The sequence below is a fragment of the Bubalus bubalis genome, chromosome 2 (genome assembly GCF_019923935.1).
Source record: "Bubalus bubalis isolate 160015118507 breed Murrah chromosome 2, NDDB_SH_1, whole genome shotgun sequence".
NCBI classification, from domain to species: domain Eukaryota; kingdom Metazoa; phylum Chordata; class Mammalia; order Artiodactyla; family Bovidae; genus Bubalus; species Bubalus bubalis.
In genome coordinates this window covers 69,832,376-69,854,856 of record NC_059158.1, presented here as the reverse complement: position 1 = coordinate 69,854,856, position 22,481 = coordinate 69,832,376, and the positions used below count along the sequence as shown (strand labels likewise).

The window sequence follows — 22,481 nt, the reverse complement described above, 5'->3', positions numbered from 1 at the left end:
TAGGCTTTTAAATAAGTGTCTAGTGCTTATTTACTTATCCAGCTAGAAAAATAGCTGGATCTCTTCAATATCTGAAAGAAATATACTGATACAATAAGCTGCGAAACCATAGTTTTAAAACTAAGTTAAAACTAAACTATCTATGATATCAGTCCAAGGCAGATAGGAATTCTCTGTCTTCCATTTTACCCTCCAAGATGCAAGGTATTTAGCCATTACAAATTCATACAGCATGAAACCCAACTAGGCATACCATTTCGAAGCAGATGCCTCACTTAAGCAGGATGTGACAAGTTCCTCATGAAAGGGATCTTTGCTCCTACTTGGTGTCCACAGTGTTAGCTTCTGAACTACTGGCCTCCGTCCACTTTGCAGGCCATCAGAGCAACATTTCCAGCATGGCCCTGACATAAAAGGCAGACTTCCTTGCCTGAATGAAATCCTCGCTCACCATGGCTACATGCATTCAGCTTTTACTATCTTCCTCAGTACACTTTTGACTCTCCCCCATGGGATGCAGTTTTCCATCTAGCAATTAGGCTAACACCTTTTCTAACATAATCCAACAGCCAGGGCTGCCTTCGCTTACAGTGCTGGCGAACAGTTTCTAGTAAGTCTACATCACAGTCAAATCAACCCATGACAAGAGTTTGCCAGATAACACTGAAAAACAAAACATCTGTCTTCTGCTTAGGATATGTAGAAAGATGGAAAGAGCATTGCTCCAATCCTAACAAGAACAACAAAGTAATGCAAATTAATTTGGAAAATGACATTTTTTAAACACATCATAGAGTTAAGTCCACAGGAAAACCAGTAAAGACCATCCTTCAAGGACAAATGGAGCTGGAACACTTGCTTACCTGGGGAAAATACCAGGTATGATACAAGTCAGATTAAGAATTCAGCCAAATTTTCCAATGAATTGCTAAAGGCCAAATGTGGTTTGTATAAAGGTACTGAACCTGTTGGAAACAAAGATACAAGAAGAATTCAAACGCACCTGCAGATTCTTCTCCACAGACCTCTCAGAGACTCATGAGAAAGATTGTGGGTGGGTAGGTAGGTAAGAAATTACAAAAAAGATCTGGGGGAAGGGGACAGCACCACCAAGGGAAAGGCAGGAAGCTGAAGCACAGCCCAGATTCCTCAACTCTGTCATCCCTAGGCGACAAGAACTTTCAGGTGCTGAGGGAAGCCAGTGAGACAGGATGACCTTTGCGGTTTTGTTTTTTAATCACTCAATTGTGTCAGATTCTCTGCAACCCCATAGACCAAAGCCCACCAGGCTCCTCTGTCCATGGGATTTCCCAGGCAAGAATACCGGAGTGGGTTGCCATTTCTTTCTTCAGGGGACCTTTCCAATCCAGGGGTCAAACCCACCTCTCCTTCTTGGCAGGTGGATTCTTTAGCACTGAGCCACCTGGGAAGCCCTTAGAACACAAATAAAACCCACTGCAGCTGGAAGAAGGGGAAAGAAAGGCCCTCTATCCTAGTGGAGGCAGGGATATACTATGAACCCAGACTGCCAGTCTTCCTAAAGCTGGGAAAGTGGGTCCTAGACCCTCTAGACCCTGGGTCCCAAAGCGTTCCTAAGACCGAAGCTGAATCAGAACAAGAAAAAAATGAACCACTGACAAACGCTGAGTAACAAGTAACAGTAGTCTATTGCTGAGGGATGCGCAAAGAGAAACCTTTTCTGAGACACAGGCACAAAGGAAAGATCTACAGCGGAGGGTGAAACAAACACCAACCCTAGAGGAGTCTGAAGCCTGTCACCCCCTGAGGAAAAGAAGAGCAACAGCCAAAGCCAAAGCCGGTTCATCTCCTGTCTAGACTAAATCAAGCCCTCCCCTGTCCCACTAAGAGCCCAGCAAAAACAAGAGTGGCTCATGTGCAGGCACAAACATAGTTTATCTCAATCTTTACTGTCCTAAACAAGATGTCCAACATGCAACATACAAAAAGCAAGAATGGAAAAACATATTGCCAAGAACAAAAACCAAATAATCTAACTAGAGTAATAGAGACCCAAATATTGCAACTATTAGCTAAGGAACTAAGATAACTATTATTTATGCTTGAAGTTCTCATGGAAGATCTGCAAGACAACAGGCAAAACAGACAGGGATTACAGCAAAGAGACAGAGACCATCAGAAAGAATCCAGAAGAAATGCTACAAACCAAAAACCTGATAAAAGAGATAAAGTCCATTTACCAATGGCTCATCAACAGACTCAACACAGCTAAGGAAGCAGGCAGTGAACTTGAAAACAGATCAACAGAAAATATCCAAACTGAAACACACACACAAAAAAATAAAATAGAACACCAACCTAGAATGGTGAGAAATTTTCATATCGTCTAACATACATGCAATAGGAGTTCTAGAAAGAGTAGAAAATAAAATGAGGCAAAGGAAATATTTGAAAAGAAAATGTCTTAAATTTTCCAAAACTGATGGCAGAAGTCAAACCAGAGACCCAAGTAGTACAGCAAACAACCAACAGAATTAACACCAAATAAAACACTAATACAATTATGTAAAGTTTAAAAATAAAATAAAATTAAAAAATAAATAAATAAAACTGCTGAAAATTAAAAATGAATCAAAAATTTTAAAGGTGGCTAAGGAGATTTAACATGTGTAATACCATGTATGAAACAAGTTGCCAGTCCAGGTTCGATACACGATACTGGATGCTTGGGGCTGGTGCACTGGGACTACCCAGAGGGATGGTGTGGGGAGGGAGGAGGGAGGAGGGTTCAGGATGGGGAGCGTATGTATACCTGTGGCGGATTCGTTTTGATGTTTGGCAAAACTAATACAGTGTTTCAGGTTTAAAAATAAAATAAAATTAAAAAAAAAAGATATATAACCTACAGAAGACCAAAGATACAGTAACAGCAGAGTTCTCAGAAACCAAGGAAATGAGAAGGCAATGATACAGATATGCTATAGAAGGTGTGATATTGTTATCATGCTAAAAGAAAAAAAAAATCAAATAATGAAAAAAAATTATACCAACTGAAAATAATTTTCAAACCTGAAACAGAAATTAACATTTTTTTTCAGGCAAACAAAATCTAAGAAACTTCAAAGCCAACAGACCTGTGATGTTAGATATGTTTAAAGGAAGGACTACACCAGCCAAAAAGCTGAAATGAGTAATACTGGAAATATCACAACTGAAGACATATGAAATTAATTTTTAATTTTAATTGTTATAAAGATATTATAGCAAAAATAGTAGCAGTATATTGTGGGCTTACAGTCTAGTGAAAGTAAAATGTATGAAAGCAATGGAGGAAAGTGTTAGAGAGATACTGTACTAAGGGATTACCAGTGTTAAATGCTATATTATTTGAAGATAAGACTCCATGAATTAAAGATGTATATGAAAAACCCAGGGCAACCACTGGAAAAAATTAAGAGATATAAATTACCAGCCAAGTCTATGTCCCAACGAGTAACACTGAAGAAGCTGAAGTTGAACGGTTCTATGAGGACCTACAAGACCTTTTAGAACTAACACCCAAAAAAGATGTCCTTTTCATTATAGGGGACTGGAATGCAAAAGTAGGAAGTCAAGAAACACCTGGAGTAACAGGCAAATTTGGTCTTGGAATATGGAATGAACCAGGGCAAAGGCTAATAGAATTTTGCCAAGAGAATGCACTGGTCATAGCAAACACCCTCTTCCAACAACACAAGAGAAGACTCTACACATCTGGACATCACCAGATGGTCAACATCAAAATCAGACTGATTATATTCTTTGCAGCCAAAGATGGAGAGGCTCTATACAGTCAGCAAAAACAAGACTGGAAGCTGACTGTGGCTCAGATCATGAGTTCCTTGTTGCCAAATTCAGACGTAAATTGAAGAAAGTAGGGAAAAACCACTAGACCATTCAGGTATGACCTAAATCAAATCCCTTATGATTATACAGTGGAAGTGAGAAATAGATTTAAGGGACTAGATCTGATAGATAAGTGCCTGATGAACTATGGACTGAGGTTCGTGACACTGTACAGGAGACAGGGATCAAGACCATCCTCATGGAAAAGAAATGCAAAAAAGCAAAATGGCTGTCTGGGGAGACCTTACAAATAGCTGTGAAGAGAAGAGAAGTGAAAAGCAAAGGAGAAAAGGAATGATATAAGCATCTGAATGCAGAGTTCCAAAGAATAGCAAGAAGAGATAAACAAGCCTTCCTCAGCGATCAATGCAAAGAAATAGAGGAAAACAACAAAATGGGAAAGACTAGAGATCCCTTCAAGAAAATTACAGATACCAAGGGAACATTTCATGCAAAGATGGGCTCGATAAAGGACAGAAATGGTGTGGACCTAACAGAAGCAGAAGACATTAAGAAGAAGTGGCAAGAATACACAGAAGAACTGTACAAAAAAGATCTTCAGCACCAAGATAATCACGATGGTATGATCACTGACCTACAGCCAGACATCCTGGAATGTGAAGTCAAGTGGGCCTTAGAAAGCATCACTACGAACAAAGCTAGTGGAGGTGATGGAATTCCAGTTGAGCTATTTCAAATCCTGAAAGATGATGCTGTGAAAGTGCTGCACTCATTATGCCAGCAAATTTGGAAAACTCAGCAGTGACCACAGGACTGGAAAAGGTCAGTTTTCATTCCAGTCCCAAAGAAAGGCAATGCCAAAGAATGCTCAAACTACCGCACAATTGCACTCATCTCACACGCTAGTAAAGTAATGCTCAAAATTCTCCAAGCCAGGCTTCAGCAATACATAAACCATGAACTTCCAGATGTTCAAGCCGGTTTTAGAAAAGGCAGAGGAACCAGAGATCAAATTGCCAACATCTGCTGGATCATCGAAAAAGCACGAGTTCCAGAAAAATATCTATTTCTGCTTTATTGACTATGCCAAAGCCTTTGACTATGTGGATCATTTGAACCAGAACTTGGTTCAGAGAAAGAAAGTAATGGGATTCTAGCAGATAACACCATCCTTATGGCAGAAAGTGAAGAGGAACTAAAAAGCCTCTTGATGAAAGTGAAAGAGGAGAGTGGAAAAGTTGGCTTAAAGCTCAACATTCAGAAAACGAAGATCATGGCATCTGGTTCCACCACTTCATGGGAAACAGATGGGGAAACAGTGGAAACAGTGTCAGACTTTTATTTTTGGGGCTCCAAAACCACTGCGGATGGTAACTGCAGCCATGAAATTAAAAGATGCTTACTCCTTGGAAGAAAAGTTATGACCAACCTAGATAGCATATTGAAAAGCAGAGACATTACTTTGCCAACAAAGGTCAGTCTAGTCAAGGCTATGGTTTTTCCTGTGGTCATGTATGGATGCAAGAGTTGGACTGTGAAGAAGGCTGAGCGCCAAAGAATTGATGCTTTTGAACTGTGGTGTTGGAGAAGACTCTTGAGAGTCCTTTGGACTGCAAGGAGATCCAACCAGTCCATTCTAAAGGAGATCAGCCCTGGGTGTTCTTTGGAAGGAATGATGCTAAAGCTGAAACTCCAGTACTTTGGTCACCTCACGCGAAGAGTTGACTCACTGGAAAAGATTCTGATGCTGGGAGGGATTGGGGGCAGGAGGAGAAGGGGACAACACAGGATGAGATGGCTGGATGGCATCACCGACTCGATGGACATGAGTCTGAGTGAACTCCAGGAGATGGTTATGGACAGGGAGACCTAGCGTGCTGCAATTCATGGGGTCACAAAGAGTTGGACACGACTGAGCGACTGAATTGAACTGAACTGAACTGAATGAAGATAAAATGTAATTATAAAAATAATCCAAAATAAGGCAGAAAAACTACATAAAATCCAGCAAGATAGAAGATTTTAATCCAAACATATTAACAATTAAATTTAAACGGTCTTACAAACCACTAAAAAGACAGAGACTGTCAGATTGGATATGAAAACAAGACCCAACTATACTAAATCTATTAAAAAAAAAAAAAACACACTGTAAATGTAAATGAAAAGAAGCTGGGATAGCTTCAGTAGTATCAGACAATGTGTACCTCAGAACCAGATGTATCATCATGGATAAAAAAAAAAGGACATTTAATAATGAAATCTTAACTAGTCACCTCAGTAAGAACTTCAAAATACATAAAGCAAAAACCAAGAGAAATGACAGGACAAATAAACACACAATTATAGTTGGAGAGTGTAATATTCCTCTTTCAGTAATTGGTAGAATAAGCAGACAGAACACTACAAAGCCCATGAACAACACCATGAACAATCTTGATGGCTGCAGATCACACCACCCACAGAAGCAGAATACACATGCACAGTGCATGGAGAATACAGGCACATGAGGAAATCAGCAAAGAGAGCATCTACTGGCTCAAAAACCAAATCTTAACAAACATAAAATAATAGAAGTCATTAAATATATGTCAGACAATAATTCACACAAGTATTAACTCAAAATAGATCACAGATCTAAATATAAAACTTAAAATTATACAACATCTAAAACAAAACATAAAATCTTTGTGACCTTGGCTGAGGCAAAGATCTCTTAGCTATGATATCAAAAGCCTGATTCATAAAAGAAAAAATTTAAAATCCAGATTCATCAGAATTAAAAATCTTCTCTAAAAATGCTATTGAGAATGAAAAGGCAGACAACAAACTGAGATGCAATTTTTGCATACGGCATATCTGACAAAGGACTTCTATCCAAAACACATACGTAATGCTCAAAAGCCTTAATTACTTTTTAAAAAATGAGTAGAGCTGAACAGACATCATGAAAGAAAGTATATGGATGGCTAACGAGTACTTGAAAATATACTCACATCATTAACCATTAGAGAAATGCAAAGTAAAACAATACTGATAAACATCTAGACACATACTAGAGTAACTATAATTTAGAAACAAAATCTGATAATACTAAGTGCTGCCAAGATGCAACTGGGACTTCACACAATTTATGGGAATGCAAAATGATACAGCCACCTTGAAACTGCTGGTTCGGAAGTTTCTTAGAAAGTAAATAAACATACACTTACCATATGACCCAACATCCCACTCCTAGATATTTTATCTCTTAAAAAAATTTCACACAAGACCTATACACAATATTTACAGTAATTATTTGTAATCACCAAAACCTGAACACAATCCCAAATGTCCTTCAATCAGGGAATGAATAAAAGACTGTGGTACATCTACACAGTGGATTACTACCTACCAATAAGAAAGGAACCACCAATACACCCAACAACACAGATGAATCCCAAATGCAAACATGTATGTGAAAGAAGTAAATTTAAAATGCTACAGACTTTGTCATTTTACTTATATGGGATTCTGAAAAAGAAAAAAAAAACACAGAACATAAAACAGATCGGTGGTTGTCAGGGACTAAAGATGGAAGAAGGAGTTGACTAAAGAACATGATAGAATTTTTGGAGTTGACGTAATATTCCCTGGATTTCTTGACTGTGGTGATTACAGACCAGCTTGCGTTTTCAGAACTCTCAGAACTGTATACTAAAATGGATCAATCTTATACTTAACTTTAAAATGCAGGAAAAATGTTACACATTTTTAAGATATTTCAGGCTACCTCATTTAAAAAAAAAATTTAACTAGACTTCATTAAATCTTAGACACCTTGGAGACTTCCTCCATACCAAAAATACATTGATTTTATTGAAAATAAAAATGACTATTGTAGTATGGCAAAGTCCACAATGTGTCTTCATTGCCTGACTCTTAGAAACATTGCAAGGCTCTAGATTTTTCAGGGCTGGGTTAGGCTTTGGCACCCTTCAGTGCTTCCACACTTTAGCTAACGTAAAGGTTAACATCTATGGACTCTCCAACTAGGAAGCTGCGATTAAGAGGCTGTGGAAGGAAAATGTGACAGAATTGTTTAAATTTGCATTCTACCTTAAGACTTCTTTCTGACCCACAATAATAATATGTAAACCTTCCCTCAGTGTCCACAGGGGACTGGTTCTAGGACACTCCACTGACACCAAAATCCGCGGTGCTCAAGTCCCTTTCACAAAATGGCAAGTACAATGAATGGCCCTCTCTATCTGTGCACGTTAAACCTGAAAATACGGAGGGCTGACGGGTGCTTATTGAAAAACTCCACTTGTAAACAGACCTGTGCAGTTCAAACCCATGCTGTCCATGGGTCAACTGAAGTTTCACACAAGAAAAGTAAGAGGGAGAGCATACTGTAAACAGGGAAGGATGAAGAACTTTTTATATATCAAAACCAAACCAGATACTAAGAAATAATTATGACATCATACCAAACAGGCTCTGACTTCAATTTCTAAATGTCTAGGATTTCCTGCTGCTGCTGCTGCTGCGTCGCATCAGTCGTGTCCAACTCTGTGCGACCCCATAGACGGCAGCCCACCAGGCTCCCCCATCCCTGGGATTCTCCAGGCAAGAACACTGGAGTGGGTTGCCATTTCCTTCTCCAATGCATGAAAGTGAAAAGGGAAAGTGAAGTCATTCAGTTGTGTCCAACTCTTAGCGACCCCATGGACTGCAGCCCACCAGGCTCCTCCGTCCATGGGATTTGCCAGGCAAGAGTACTGGAGTGGGGTGCCATTGCCTTCTCCCTAGGATTTCCTAGTATTAGCTAAATGTCTTCTTGGTAATGTGTTTTTTATATATATATATATATATATATATATATATATATATATATTTATTTGCCATGTTGCACAGCCTATGGGATCTCAGTTCCCCAACCAGGGATCAAAAAGTACAAAGTCTTAACCACTGGAATAACAGGAAAGTTCCCAAAAATGTTTTTAATGGAAAGGTTCTACTTATTCAAAAGAATTCACAAAGATTAATAAAAATGAAAACAAGAAAGCATTTGTGGCCTTGACAACGAATAATTCATTCAACAAGAATGCTGACTAAATATTAATCATTACTTAGGCTGAGCATTGTGTAAGCACTGCATAGTATCCAATGCTGAACAAACAAAATAATACCAGCAAAATGCTGTTTTTAAAGATATAGCACACTTCTGCTTTTTCATAGAGTATATTTACCTCAAAGCCAAGTCTATCCTTTTCTTTCCAAAAACAAAAATGTGTTACTTTCTTATCCCAGAATTCATCTGGCTTCACTACACAAACAAGGGACACTTCAGCTGGAACAACATTCTATAAAATACAAAAAAAGAGAAAAAATTATACATGTAGAGTTAGTAATTTACTGAAGTTGTAAATTATTAGGTATTCATGATTGAACAGAGTAAGTAAGAGACCTCTGGAAAATAACTAAAGTGATAAAATACAAGAAATGCTGCAAACTTCAAAATACACATGGCAATAAAGAAATATTTGAAAGAAGCTGATTCAGAAAACAATGTTTAAAGACAGCACAAGTGAATTATTTTTGTGTTTTACTGAATCTCTAATAGGAATATATTTAAACTGCAAGATAATTTTTAGTTGAGAAATTATTAAATTTGGCTTTTCTATGGTATGAAAAAAATTTTTTCTAACACAATCATCTTAGAGAATGTCTTCCAATAATGTAAATCAATTTTCTAACAAATAAGCTTCTTATACCATTATACAAAGAAGCCAAGATTCTACATGATTATTAACTTGAAGAAGAGGACAAAGCTAAACCTCCACAAATACAATTTCACATTTGCTAGATACAGTTATTCACATCATCACCTAAAGAATGGAAATTAACATTTACTGAGCTAATATATATTCCATATATATCTTATCAGCAAGTCCCATAGAGTCTATTTTTAAAATATATCTTAATTAAACCTACCCATTTCTACAACCTACATTGTTAATATCCCCAAACAAATCAGCTTGTTGAAACCTTCTTAGCAGGCCTCCCAGTTTTGCATTTTTTCATACTCAGAATAAAATTCAAACCCCTTAGCAAAGCCAAGAAGCCCACCCAGCTCAAAGCCCCATGACCTCAGACCTCATCATACACCTCTCCCTCTTAGCTCACTCCTCTGCCACAGCCACGCTGACCTTCTTGCTGCTCCTGGAATGTGACAAATCTGTTCCCAGCTCAAGACTACACCCTTGATGCTTCCTCGGCCTGGAATGCTCTTTGCCCTATACCTAGGAGCACTTTCTCAGTTTATTTAGGATTCTACTCAAATAGTCCCTCCTCTTTAGAGACTTTCTCTGACCATCCTATGTAAAGCAGCAACATTTGACTCAGTCTCCTTTCACCAATTTATTTCTCTAAATAGCCTTTATCAGTATATGATGTTACATTACTTAGTAATTTGCCTAACTGCTTATAGTCTGACTCCTCAGACAGAACATGGGCTTCCCAAGGTCAGGTACCTCATCTGTCATGGCACTCCTGTATCTCCAGGGCCTATGACAGTGCCTGGCATATAGAAGATACTCCATGAGTCTCTGTTGAATAAATGAATTCACATTAACAAGTGGATCTCATCCTTCCAATTTTACAGAAGCATAAACTGAGCTTGAGAGAACTAAAGTAACTTGTCTAAAGGAACGGAGTTTGAAGGAATAGTACTAGAACAAAAACCAGGTCGGTCTAACTCTCAAGTTTTACCATAACATTCCAAACATTCTAGACCGGGGGTCAGTAAATTCTTTCTCTAGATCCAGATAAAAAAATATTTTAGGTTTTTAAGCCTATACAGTCTCTGTTGCAACTATTTTATTCTGTCCACATAGTGTGAAAGCTGCCATAAACAATATGTAAACAAAACTCTGTTTACAAGCTCTAGGGGTCAACCACTGTTCTAGACCATAACACTATTGAATAATAATAATGCTATATGATAATAAGTATTATTATTATTGATCGGGGAAAACAGAAAACCTTTCAATTTAAATATCTCACTGGACATGCCACAAATCTAGTGCCCCCTGCAATGACTGGGTTATGAATGAAGTTAAAAAAAAAAAAAAAAACTCAGTGCTATCAAAACTTGTATCAGAGGGGGTGGGAAATTTAGAGTAGAATGAGGTTTATTTATATAATGACTATGGAAATCAAATATTCAAAATCATTGAGTATTAAAGCTGTTAGGAACAAAAGAAAACAAGCCAGTCATGTCAGAGAATATTTGTACAGGCAGAGCTCTGGGCTCCCAAACAGCTGGTTCCAGCAACTTCTGAAATAAAAGCAACATAACAAACTTTGTATGAAGAAACTATTTGACGAGGAGTAAACAACAAGCCATCGCAATTTCTGAAAATGTAACTATTAACAAAATCCAAAAGTTGTTAAAACACCTATCAGAATAAATCACAAGAGGGGATTAAATCATCCATTGATTGTTCTTCAAAACTGCCACTGATCAAAGTCCAGTTCATACAGCAAGTCCCAAACAGCTCACTGGTGACACAGTTGAACAGAAGAACCCAAGGTCATAATTAATGGGTTTCTAACAATTTGTACAGAGAAGAGATTATCTCCAAGGTTTACAATTTAAAAGCACTGCGAATATATTTAACAGAAAGAGTTATTAATGGGACACGAATCTGCATTCCCTTAAAAACTGACCCACTGGAGCCTATGTCCTTTCCAACCCAAAGGAGGGAGTCTAATGATGAAGGTTTAGGCCAACCAATCAAGAATAAGGTTCTGGGCAGAAAATTTGGGAACCATCTCAGATACATCCCATTGCTAAATATACACTTTAAAAGGGGGTTAGGCTGCTCCAGGTTCCAACTGTGATTTTCTCCCATGTTCACCACAAGAACATAGGTTAAGTTATTTAAAATCCTTGAAGACTTCTGAGGATAACAGAACTTGTTTCCCAAGTTTGTGAGGATGAAATTAAACGAGATCATTTATATCACAAGCTTAGTACATAGCACCTGAACCATAATAAGCACTAAAACTAAAATTATGAGTACCCATTCCTTGAGATTCTTTTCCGAAGAATTCTTTATCTTAAACAAAAAATAATCCATTAACAATCATTCTCCCTAGTTGTCATTTAAAATTTTAAATTATATTCCTTTCCACAGAACCCTAAAGTAGCTACTAATTATTTCCCAGGTCATTTATTTTTTTTTTTTTTTAATTTTATTTTATTTTTAAACTTTACATAATTGTATTAGTTTTGCCAAATATCAAAATGAATCTGCCACAGGTATACATGTGTTTCCCATCCTGAACCCTCCTCCCTCCTCCCTCCCCATTCTATCCCTCTGGGTCGTCCCAGTGCACCAGCCCCAAGCATCCAGTATCGTGCATCGAACCTGGACTGGCAACTCGTTTCATACATGATATTTTACATGTTTTAATGCCATTCTCCCAAATCTTCCCACCCTCTCCCTTTCTCACAGAGTCCATAAGACTGTTCTATACATCAGTGTCTCTTTTGCTGTCTCGTACACAGGGTTATTGTTACCATCCTTCTAAATTCCATATATATGCGTTAGTATACTGTATTGGTGTTTTTCTTTCTGGCTTACTTCACTCTGTATAATAGGCTCCAGTTTCATCCACCTCATTAGAACTGATTCAAATGTATTCTTTTTAATGGCTGAGTAATACTCCATTGTGTATATGTACCACTACTTTCTTATCCATTCATCTGCTGATGGACATCTAGGTTGCTTCCATGTCCTGGCTATTATAAACAGTGCTGTGATCAACATTGGGGTACATGTGTCTCTTTCCCTTCTGGTTTCCTCAGTGTGTATGCCCAGCAGTGGGATTACTGGATCATAAGGCAGTTCTATTTCCAGTTTTTTAAGGAATCTCCACACTGTTCTCCATAGTGGCTGTACTAGTTTGCATTCCCACCAACAGTGTAAGAGGGTTCCCTTTTCTCCACACCCTCCCCAGCATTTATTACTTGTAGACTTTTGGATCGCAGCCATTCTGACTGGTGTGAAATGGTACCTCATAGTGGTTTTGATTTGCATTTCTCTGATAATGAGTGATGTTGAGCATCTTTTCATGTGTTTGTTAGCTATCTGTATGTCTTCTTTGGAGAAATGTCTATTTAGTTCTTTGGCCCATTTTTTGATTGGGTCATTTATTTTTCTGGAATTGAGCTGTAGGAGTTGCTTGTATATTCTCGAGATTAGTTGTTTGTCAGTTGCTTCATTTGCTATTATCTTCTCCCATTCTGAAGGCTGTCTTTTCACCTTGCTAATAGTTTCCTTTGATGTGCAGAAGCTTTTAAGGTTAACTGGGTCCCATTTGTTTATTTTTGCTTTTATTTCCAATATTCTGGGAGGTGGGTCATAAAGGATCCTGCTGTGATGTATGTCAGAGAGTGTTTTGCCTATGTTTTCCTCTAGGAGTTTTATAGTTTCTGGTCTTACGTTTAGATCTTTAATCCATTTTGAGTTTATTTTTGTGTATGGTGTTAGAAAGTTTTCTAGTTTCATTCTTTTACAAGTGGTTGACCAGATTTCCCAGCACCACTTGTTAAAGAGCTTGTCTTTAATCCATTGTATATTCTTGCCTCCTTTGTCAAAGATAAGGCGTCCATATGTGCTTGGATTTATCTCTAGGCTTTCTATTTTGTTCCATTGATCTATATTTCTGTCTTTGTGCCAGTACCATACTGTCTTGATAACTGTGGCTTTGTAGTAGAGCCTAAAGTCTGGTAGGTTGATTCCTCCAGTTCCATTCTTCTTTCTCAAGATCGCTTTGGCTATTCGAGGTTTTTTGTTTTTCCATACAAATTGTGAAATTATTTGTTCTAGCTCTGTGAAGAATGCTGTTGGTAGCTTGATAGGGATTGCATTGAATCTATAGATTGCTTTGGGTAGTATACTCATTTTCACTATATTGATTCTTCCAATCCATGAACATGGTATATTTCTCCATCTGTTAGTGTCCTCTTTGATTTCTTTCACCAGTGTTTTATAGTTTTCTATATATAGGTCTTTAGTTTCTTTAGGTAGATATATTCCTAAGTATTTTATTCTTTCCGTTGCAATGGTGAATGGAATTGTTTCCTTAATTTCTCTTTCTGTTTTCTCATTATTAGTGTATAGGAATGCAAGGGATTTCTGGGTGTTGATTTTATATCCTGCAACTTTACTATAGTCATTGATTAGTTCTAGTAATTTTCTGGTGGAGTCTTTAGGGTTTTCTATGTAGAGGATCATGTCATCTGCAAACAGTGAGAGCTTTACTTCTTCGTTTCCAATTTGGATTCCTTTTATTTCTTTTTCTGCTCTGATTGCTGTGGCCAAAACTTCCAAAACTATGTTGAATAGTAATGGTGAAAGTGGGCACCCTTGTCTTGTTCCTGACTTTAGAGGAAATGCTTTCAATTTTTCACCATTGAGGATAATGTTTGCTATGGGTTTGTCATATATAGCTTTTATTATGTTGAGGTATGTTCCTTCTATTTCTGCTTTCTGGAGAGTTTTGATCATAAATGGATGTTGAATTTTGTCAAAGGCTTTCTCTGCATCTATTGAGATAATCATATGGTTTTTATTTTTCAATTTGTTAATGTGGTGTATTACACTGATTGATTTGCAGATATTGAAGAATCCTTGCATCCCTGGGATAAAGCCCACTTGGTCATGGTGTATGATCTTTTTAATGTGTTGTTGGATTCTGATTGCTAGAATTTTGTTAAGGATTTTTGCATCTATGTTCATCAGTGATATTGGCCTGTAGTTTTCTTTTTTTGTGGCATCTTTGTCAGGTTTTGGTATTAGGGTGATGGTGGCCTCATAGAATGAGTTTGGAAGTTTACCATCCTCTGCAATTTTCTGGAAGAGTTTGAGTAGGATAGGTGTTAGCGCTTCTCTAAATTTTTGGTAGAATTCAGCTGTGAAGCCGTCTGGACCTGGGCTTTTGTTTGCTGGAAGATTTTTGATTACAGTTTCAATTTCCGTGCTTGTGATGGGTCTGTTAAGATTTTCTATTTCTTCCTGGTCGAGTTTTGGAAAGTTGTACTTTTCTAAGAATTTGTCCATTTCTTCCACGTTGTCCATTTTATTGGCATATAATTGTTGATAGTACTCTCTTATGATCCTTTGTATTTCTGTGTTGTCTGTTGTGATCTCTCCATTTTCATTTCTAATTTTATTGATTTGATTTTTCTCCCTTTGTTTCTTGATGAGTCTGGCTAATGGTTTGTCAATTTTATTTATCCTTTCAAAAAACCAGCTTTTGGTTTTGTTGATTTTTGCTATGATCTCTTTTGTTTCTTTTGCATTTATTTCTGCTCTAAGTTTTAAGATTTCTTTCCTTCTACTAACCCTGGGGTTCTTCATTTCTTCCTTTTCTAGTTGCTTTAGGTGTAGAGTTAGGTTATTTATTTGACTTTTTTCTTGTTTCTTGAAGTGTGCCTGTATTGCTATGAACTTTCCCCTTAGGACTGCTTTTACCGTGTCCCACAGGTTTTGGGTTGTTGTGTTTTCATTTTCATTCATTTCTATGCAAATTTTGATTTCTTTTTTGATTTCTTCTGTGATTTGTTGGTTATTCAGCAGCGTGTTGTTCAGCCTCCATATGTTGGAATTTTTAATAGTTTTTCTCCTGTAATTGAGATCTAATCTTACTGCATTGTGGTCAGAAAAGATGCTTGGAATGATTTCTATTTTTTTGAATTTACCATGGGTAGCTTTATGGCCCAGGATGTGATCTATCCTGGAGAAGGTTCCATGTGCGCTTGAGAAAAAGGTGAAATTCATTGTTTTGGGATGAAATGTCCTATAGATATCAATTAGGTCTAACTGGTCTATTGTATCGTTTAAAGTTTGTGTTTCCTTGTTAATTTTTTGTTTAGTTGATCTATCCATAGGTGTGAGTGGGGTATTAAAGTCTCCCACTATTATTGTGTTATTGTTAATTTCTCCTTTCATAATTGTTAGCATTTGTCTTACATACTGCGGTGCTCCCGTGTTGGGTGCATATATATTTATAATTGTTATATCTTCTTCTTGGATTGATCCTTTGATCATTATGTAGTGACCATCTTTGTCCCAGGTCATTTAAAATTCTTGATCTTTCTTTCAATATCACTGATACTTAATTGAATATTCACCTTCCATGTAACAGCCAAAATACCTTCCCCAAACTAGCCTGCCATCAGCTCCTTTTACTGTATTCACTTAATTTTTGAGCTATCACTAAATCAGCCAGGAATGCCCTTTTCACTTTCTTTATTTTAAATTAGATAATCTCTTTAACTCACTTAACTTTAGCTTTCTATACAAGCCCTTCTAAGGAAACCCAGGTATATGAGAGCAATCTGTCCCCTTTTACTCACTCAATTGTTGTATTTTTCTCAATATCCTCAATACTCTCATAATAAATCAACAAATAACTACTAGGAACCTACTACATGCAAGGGATTACAGAAACATTCTGTGAGGAACACAAGGAAGTATAAGCAAAAGACTAGGACCCACCCAGACCAGGGATTCTGTAGCCACAGCTGTTTATGAAATGCTTGTCTGTGAGCTGCTGAAGTCCCCAAGGACACAGCTACAGTTGAGTACATTTCTTCTAGATTAGAAACAGATATGACTATCACGAACCCTGATGATTCTTGGAGGAAAGAGGGAAACAGAAGGGAGAAACCTATCAGAATTCTCAGCTTAGACTTACCCAGTCCTATTCCCTCCTTGAGGTGGGATAATGCAAATACTGCAGCATGCAAGAGCGCCCAGATGAGTCTGATAACCTCTGCCCTCACATTTTGAAACTCATTGGCTTCAATGCTTAAATTACTTAAACATATTATTTTTGGTAATTTACTTATCTTTAGAATAGGGCCGAAATTTATTTTACTACTCAAGCAAAACCTATAAAGATAAAATCTGAACAATTCAACGCTGATCTGTGCATTTCAGAACAAAGTCACTGCTTAGAATCTTGGGCAAAGTCCAATAAATGAAATGCATTTGCCACTATCATCTAATCTGTTGCTGTAAAATAAAACCGTTTCCTGATAGCCAAAAATAAAATTACCTGTAGCATTAAGACTACTGTTTTCACCACATTCCACTGGGATTTTCTGCCATCCACAATCACGGTAAATCCTCTAGCCTTACACTTCTCACTGAAACAAAACAAAATTACAGAGTATATTAAAATAAGCTTCCTATTTTATTCTTCAAAATCGTAAATAAAGCTTACACTGAGTCATACATGACACAGCATTAATTTCACTTGATTTGGTTTGCATGGTCAACACAATTCTTCAGGGTGTCCTTTCAGTTTTCTCAAGCAATTTACTTTTCTCACTTCAGGAAACATCGGCAATTTATAAGCTAATCTGGTGAGAAAATTACTCTAAAAGCATGTAAATTCAACATCTTAATATGAGAAAAAAACTGAACCAACATTCAAATAGCCTCACTGGCCCCTCAACCTCCTCATCTGTAAAATGGGATCACGGTGATAGGTAACTGATGCCTGCCAAGTGTGGATGTACTTCTTATCTCTCCTTCCTGCCAAGAGTATAAGGTTGCGAACTGATATTTCAAAATCAGGTAGAAAATAAAGTAAGCTATTATTAAACCTTTAAAAAGAAGAAACATTACTTTGGCAACAAAGGTCCATCTAGTCAAAGCTATCGTTTTTCCAGGAGTCATGTATGGATGTGAGAGTTGGATCATAAGGAAACCTGAGCGCCGAAGAATTGATGCTTTTGAACTGTGGTGTTGGAGAAGACTTTTGAGAGTCCCTTGGACTGCAAGGAGATCAAACCAGTCAATCCTAAAGGAAATCAACCCCGAATATTCATTGAAAGGACTGATGCTAAAGCTCCAATACTTTGGCCACCTGATACGAAGAACTGACTCACTGGAAAAGACCTGATGCTGAGAAAGATTGAAGGCAGGAGGAGAAGGGGATGACAGAGGATGAGATGACTGGATGGCATCATTGACTCAATGGACACGAGTTTGAGCAAGCTCCAGGAATTGCTGAAGGACATAGAAGCCTGGTGTGCTGCAGTCCATGGAGATGCAAAGAGTCAGACATGACTGAGCTACTGAACTGAACTGATTATTAAACCATTGGAAATGAGGTTCTTGTGTTCTTTGGGAGAAACTTAAAGAGGTGAAAATTTGGTGTATATAATAATTCAAAGCTCGAATACACCATATCGGACCTACCTCTGTTCTTACTTTTGCCTCTTAGTCGTTGACCAGAAAATCTTGAGTGCTGGAAAATGTGTTATTGCTATATATCATACTGAATTATTCAAGTACCAACTAAACACCTCCCAGGAGCCTGCCCTAGTAAAATGCAACAACTACATGGAAAAACTCTATCATAAGTGGAAAACTATATAGCTTTATTATTATTACTATTTGTTTTACTATAAAATCAGCTTAATGCAAGGATCTCAACTGCCCTCCCTCTAATATAGTGGAAGAAACTGCAGATTTGCCTAGCAGAACAAAGATTTGGTAGTGAAATTTCTCCCCATTCAAAGTTATCCCAATTGCCTACATTACAGAAAAGGTTAATAGGAGGCCTCTCCTGAGATTTAAATCCAACAGTCCATGGAATTTTACTAATTCTCTTTACTCTCTCCAAGCACTCATACTAACCTCTATAGGATTACTGGAGAAGTGATATCCAATTCTACTGAGAAACAGTAAGATCACAGGAATGAGGACAATATTGCTAAAGACCCAGAAGAAGAACAGGTGCTTCAGTAAGTGGGGACAGAAGCTGAGCTTTCAAAGAGAAGAGAGAAATGTTCAAGAGGTGAGGCAAATGCAAACACATGTCCATACAAAACAGTTGCCCATAGATGTTCATAGCAGTACAATTCATAAGAAGCAAAATCCAAAACAACTCAAATCTTCAAAAACTGATGAATGGAAAAACAAAATGTTTTTGCTTACTCCATTCAATAAGAGTATTATTCAATCATAAAAAGAAATGAAGTGCTGATATGTACTACAACATGGATAAACCTTGAAAACATTATGCTAAGTGAAAAGAAAGCCAGACCAAAAGTCCATATATTGGATGATTCCATTTATATGAAATTTCCAGAATGGGTAAATCCATAGAGACAGAAAGCAGATTAGTGGTTACCAAGGGCTGGGAGGAGGGGAGAACGGGATGAGGAGTGACTGCCAATGGGCACAGGTTTTCTTTTGGGGTTGATGGCAATGTTCTAGTAGTAGAGTGATGGTTATGCAATCCTGTGAAAATAACAAAAAACCACTGAAATAAACACTTTAAAAAAGTGATAGGTATTTGACTTGGATTTTGCATTATAAAATAAAAGATCCACTAACCACTCTTGAAGGGTGGGGTAAGGGAATACAATGATCACTTTCATATTGGCAACATAAAGCCTTGCTGGGGAAGCAACTCTGATTGTCTAATTGCTAGCTGTGGGACCAGGCAGGAAGAAAGACCACTGTGACTGAGGGGGGATACAAGCGTTAGAAGGACCAGCCTAACAGAGTAACTGTCAGCAAGGGGTCACCAGAGGAGTGGCAGGGACTCTACCAGTGCAGAATGGAAGTTTGCAAGAAGGGGAGCTAAAGACATGTGGAGCTTCCCAGTGAAGGGCCTTCCCTAGTTAGGACTGGAGCCAAGAAAAATGTGTCATCCTCATGATTTGGCACTTTCCTGTCACTGGCATCTGTATCTCTGAGGCACAGGTTGCACAATCAATTTGTTGAACAAGCAAGTTTTATACAAACACATTTATATTTCAAAGCACAATAAATTAATCTGTATACTAAGACAAAGTAATGAAGCTTGCAAATACCATCTGTAGGAACTTAAGGGCATAAAATACTCTAGATTTATCTTTTAGAGTACTTAAAAACAGCCTTAATCATAATTTTCTCACATTTTACAAGATAAAGAAAATACACACAATGCAAAGATACTACATATTTGAAAACTGCAAGACCAACTGGTACTACAAACTACTTGAAAGGAATTCTTTTTTTAAATTTCAACCCTACAAGTGGACTGATAGTTTCAACTGTGTTTAATGAGAATATACTTAGATTTAGAAGTACATTATGTCCCTTACAAATGGTGTATTGGAGTAGCTGAAGTGCTGTATTAGTAAATTCCTATACTGCTATTAACATGTTCATAGTTTTAAGAGCAATATACAAAAAAAAAAAATCTATTAAGACCCTACCTTGTTGTTCATACTCCATTAGAGCCTTTCAAGGGTCTGGTGGCTGAATTAAAACAGCTTTTAAAAGAGAAGTGGCTCCTTAACTAGTTCATTCACTTTGGAAAGAAAGAGACTATCAGTGGATTTTCTGGGGTCAGTATTCTGTAGCTCTTTACTAATTTCTTTGATTACAACCAAGGGCTCCTTTTTTTCCCACTCAAAGAGCTCTGCTTATACTTCCACCATGGCACTAATTTCACTTATGCTTTTCTTATAATTGCTTGTTTATAATTCATCTTCATTGGATAACATGCTTCCAGAAAGCAAGGATATTATTGTCTTACTGACATCTGGCAAGCTTCCAGCTCAATGCTTTAAATACAGAGGGCCCCTAAAAATGTCAGAAGCCACACACACCACTCCTTGGTGAGAACATAACAATGGTTCTTTCTCATCAGGCCCTCTAAGGTCTGACTCCAGCCCCTCTGGACGTTCTCCCCGAACTCTGGCCCTCTCTCAAACTGCTCCACCCACACGACCCTCCTTACTGACCCCACAACACACTGAGCCTGCTATGCCTCAGTGTCCTTCTTTCCACTTACTGCTCCTTCTGTCTTAAACAGTCTTTCTTAAATGCTCTTTCATCAGCTATCTATATAGCCTGGCCCTCACTTCACTCATCTCTGGTAAAATGTTATCTTTTGTACAATATTGCCACACACTCCTCCCCACTCCATCCCTCCCTCAACTCCGTTCATGCTCTGTTCCCCAGTACTTATGGACAGCCAATGTACTGTGAATAATAGTCATTTCATCATTCGCATAAAGGCCCATACACGCAAGGACTGGGCCTCTGTTCACCCATTACCTCAGCATCTAGAAAGATGAGGAACTCATTACAGGATCTCATGTATTTACTGAGTGACTGAAGACTTATGAGCTTAATTTCTGTGTGACTCTTGACAAGTCATTCATTAAACCCTTGTATGATGAAGCTTTTTTCTGTAATATAAATGAGTTTTTCTACAATTAGGAAGAATAGACCTAAAATTCAATTTCAAAAAAAAAACAAAACAAAACTTGAGCGAAACAGAAAGGTAACTTCTATAAATGGTGACTCTACAGAATTAGATTAATCTGGGCAATTACTTGGCAGCATTTCTATAGAGAGGACTTAGGTATGGGTAAAGTGTTAGTCTAGATGATAGAAGATGTTGGTCTAGATCACTGTTAAGGTACCTTCCAATCTTGACATTCCATGATTCTATAACTGGATGACCAACAATTTCCCTGTGAGCTAGAAAAATGCTATGATTTTAAATGTAGCTTGAATACATGGTTGAAAGAAAATGTTAAAACAAAAAAGATCTGAAAGATTTCCATTATGTTCCACTAGGTTCACCACAGTTATCTTTATATGTCAACTCTAAGTTGTAATAGATGCAGGCTAAATGTAAACCATTATTAGAGTTTTCAATCGCAATGGCATTGTGATTATAACAGAGGTGAATACAACAGTGACTAGAAACACAGGCTTTACTTAGGCCACCAGGTCCAAATCCTAATTTGCTACAGGTTCTTGATCAAGATACTTAAATTCCACACACTTTCTAAGCCTCAGTTCCCTTATATGTAAGACAGGGCAAGCCAAGGAAAACAGTGATCGTCTAATAGGGCTGTTATGAGAATTAAATGACTTACTGTTATCTATTATTTCTTTAAGTACAGAATATTGTTTTCACATATGCATCCCAATCATCCATAAGTAAACTAATGAATTTTATCATCCATAAGTAAATTCTCAGGTCCATTTCAAATTTAGTGTTCTCAAAGGAAAGCAAGATGAGCCTAGACAGAGTTGTTTCCAACAAAATGGCTTCTACTGAGCTGCAACTTCTACATGTTTGATTTTTCCAACAAAACGTAAGATGCTGTGAGAATGCTCAGTCAGCCTGAGTACAAAGACCTCTGAAGAAAGTGAAGTGGTCAGATAAGAGCAGAAACCCACATCCACTGGCTATGGATCACTAAGTATGAGGTATTGCACAGGGCTATGAAAAAATACAGAAGACAGTTTCTCCCATTAAGAAGCTTAAGATCATTTAGAAAGATGAAAAGGTGGGGAGCAAGTATTGTAATTAGTGTCCAATCTCTGTTCACTGACATTACCTTTTTAATGTTACAAGGGAAGCAACATACGCCTTTGAAATTTTTTAAAATATAAGACAAATAAATGGAAAATTTCAAGAATTATCACCAAACACATTATGATTGAATGCCTAAAGAGTCAGAAACAGCAAGTGCTGTAAGTCTGAAGAAATGCTGGCAGATTCTGGGAAATACCTATATAAGCAGCTAATGAAAATTAACACAAAGGAAACAGAGCAAGAGGAAT

At 37.5% G+C, this 22,481-nt stretch overlaps 1 protein-coding gene across 8 annotated transcripts in view; it reads right to left on the bottom strand.

Moving 5' to 3' along the window:
* Positions 1-22,481, bottom strand: part of SESTD1 (SEC14 and spectrin domain containing 1) — a 152,302-nt gene that overhangs the window by 69,902 nt on the left and 59,919 nt on the right. For 7 of the 8 annotated variants that reach the window (XM_045163717.1, XM_006059590.4, XM_044932899.2 and 4 more), the window contains 2 exons: positions 16,945-17,035; positions 9,060-9,173 (listed from right to left, as the gene is read on the bottom strand). In XM_045163717.1, coding sequence (XP_045019652.1) covers positions 9,060-9,173; positions 16,945-17,035 — 205 coding nt within the window. The remainder of the gene's footprint in view (positions 1-9,059; positions 9,174-16,944; positions 17,036-22,481) is intronic. The other variant, XM_045163716.1, reaches the window with a different exon arrangement.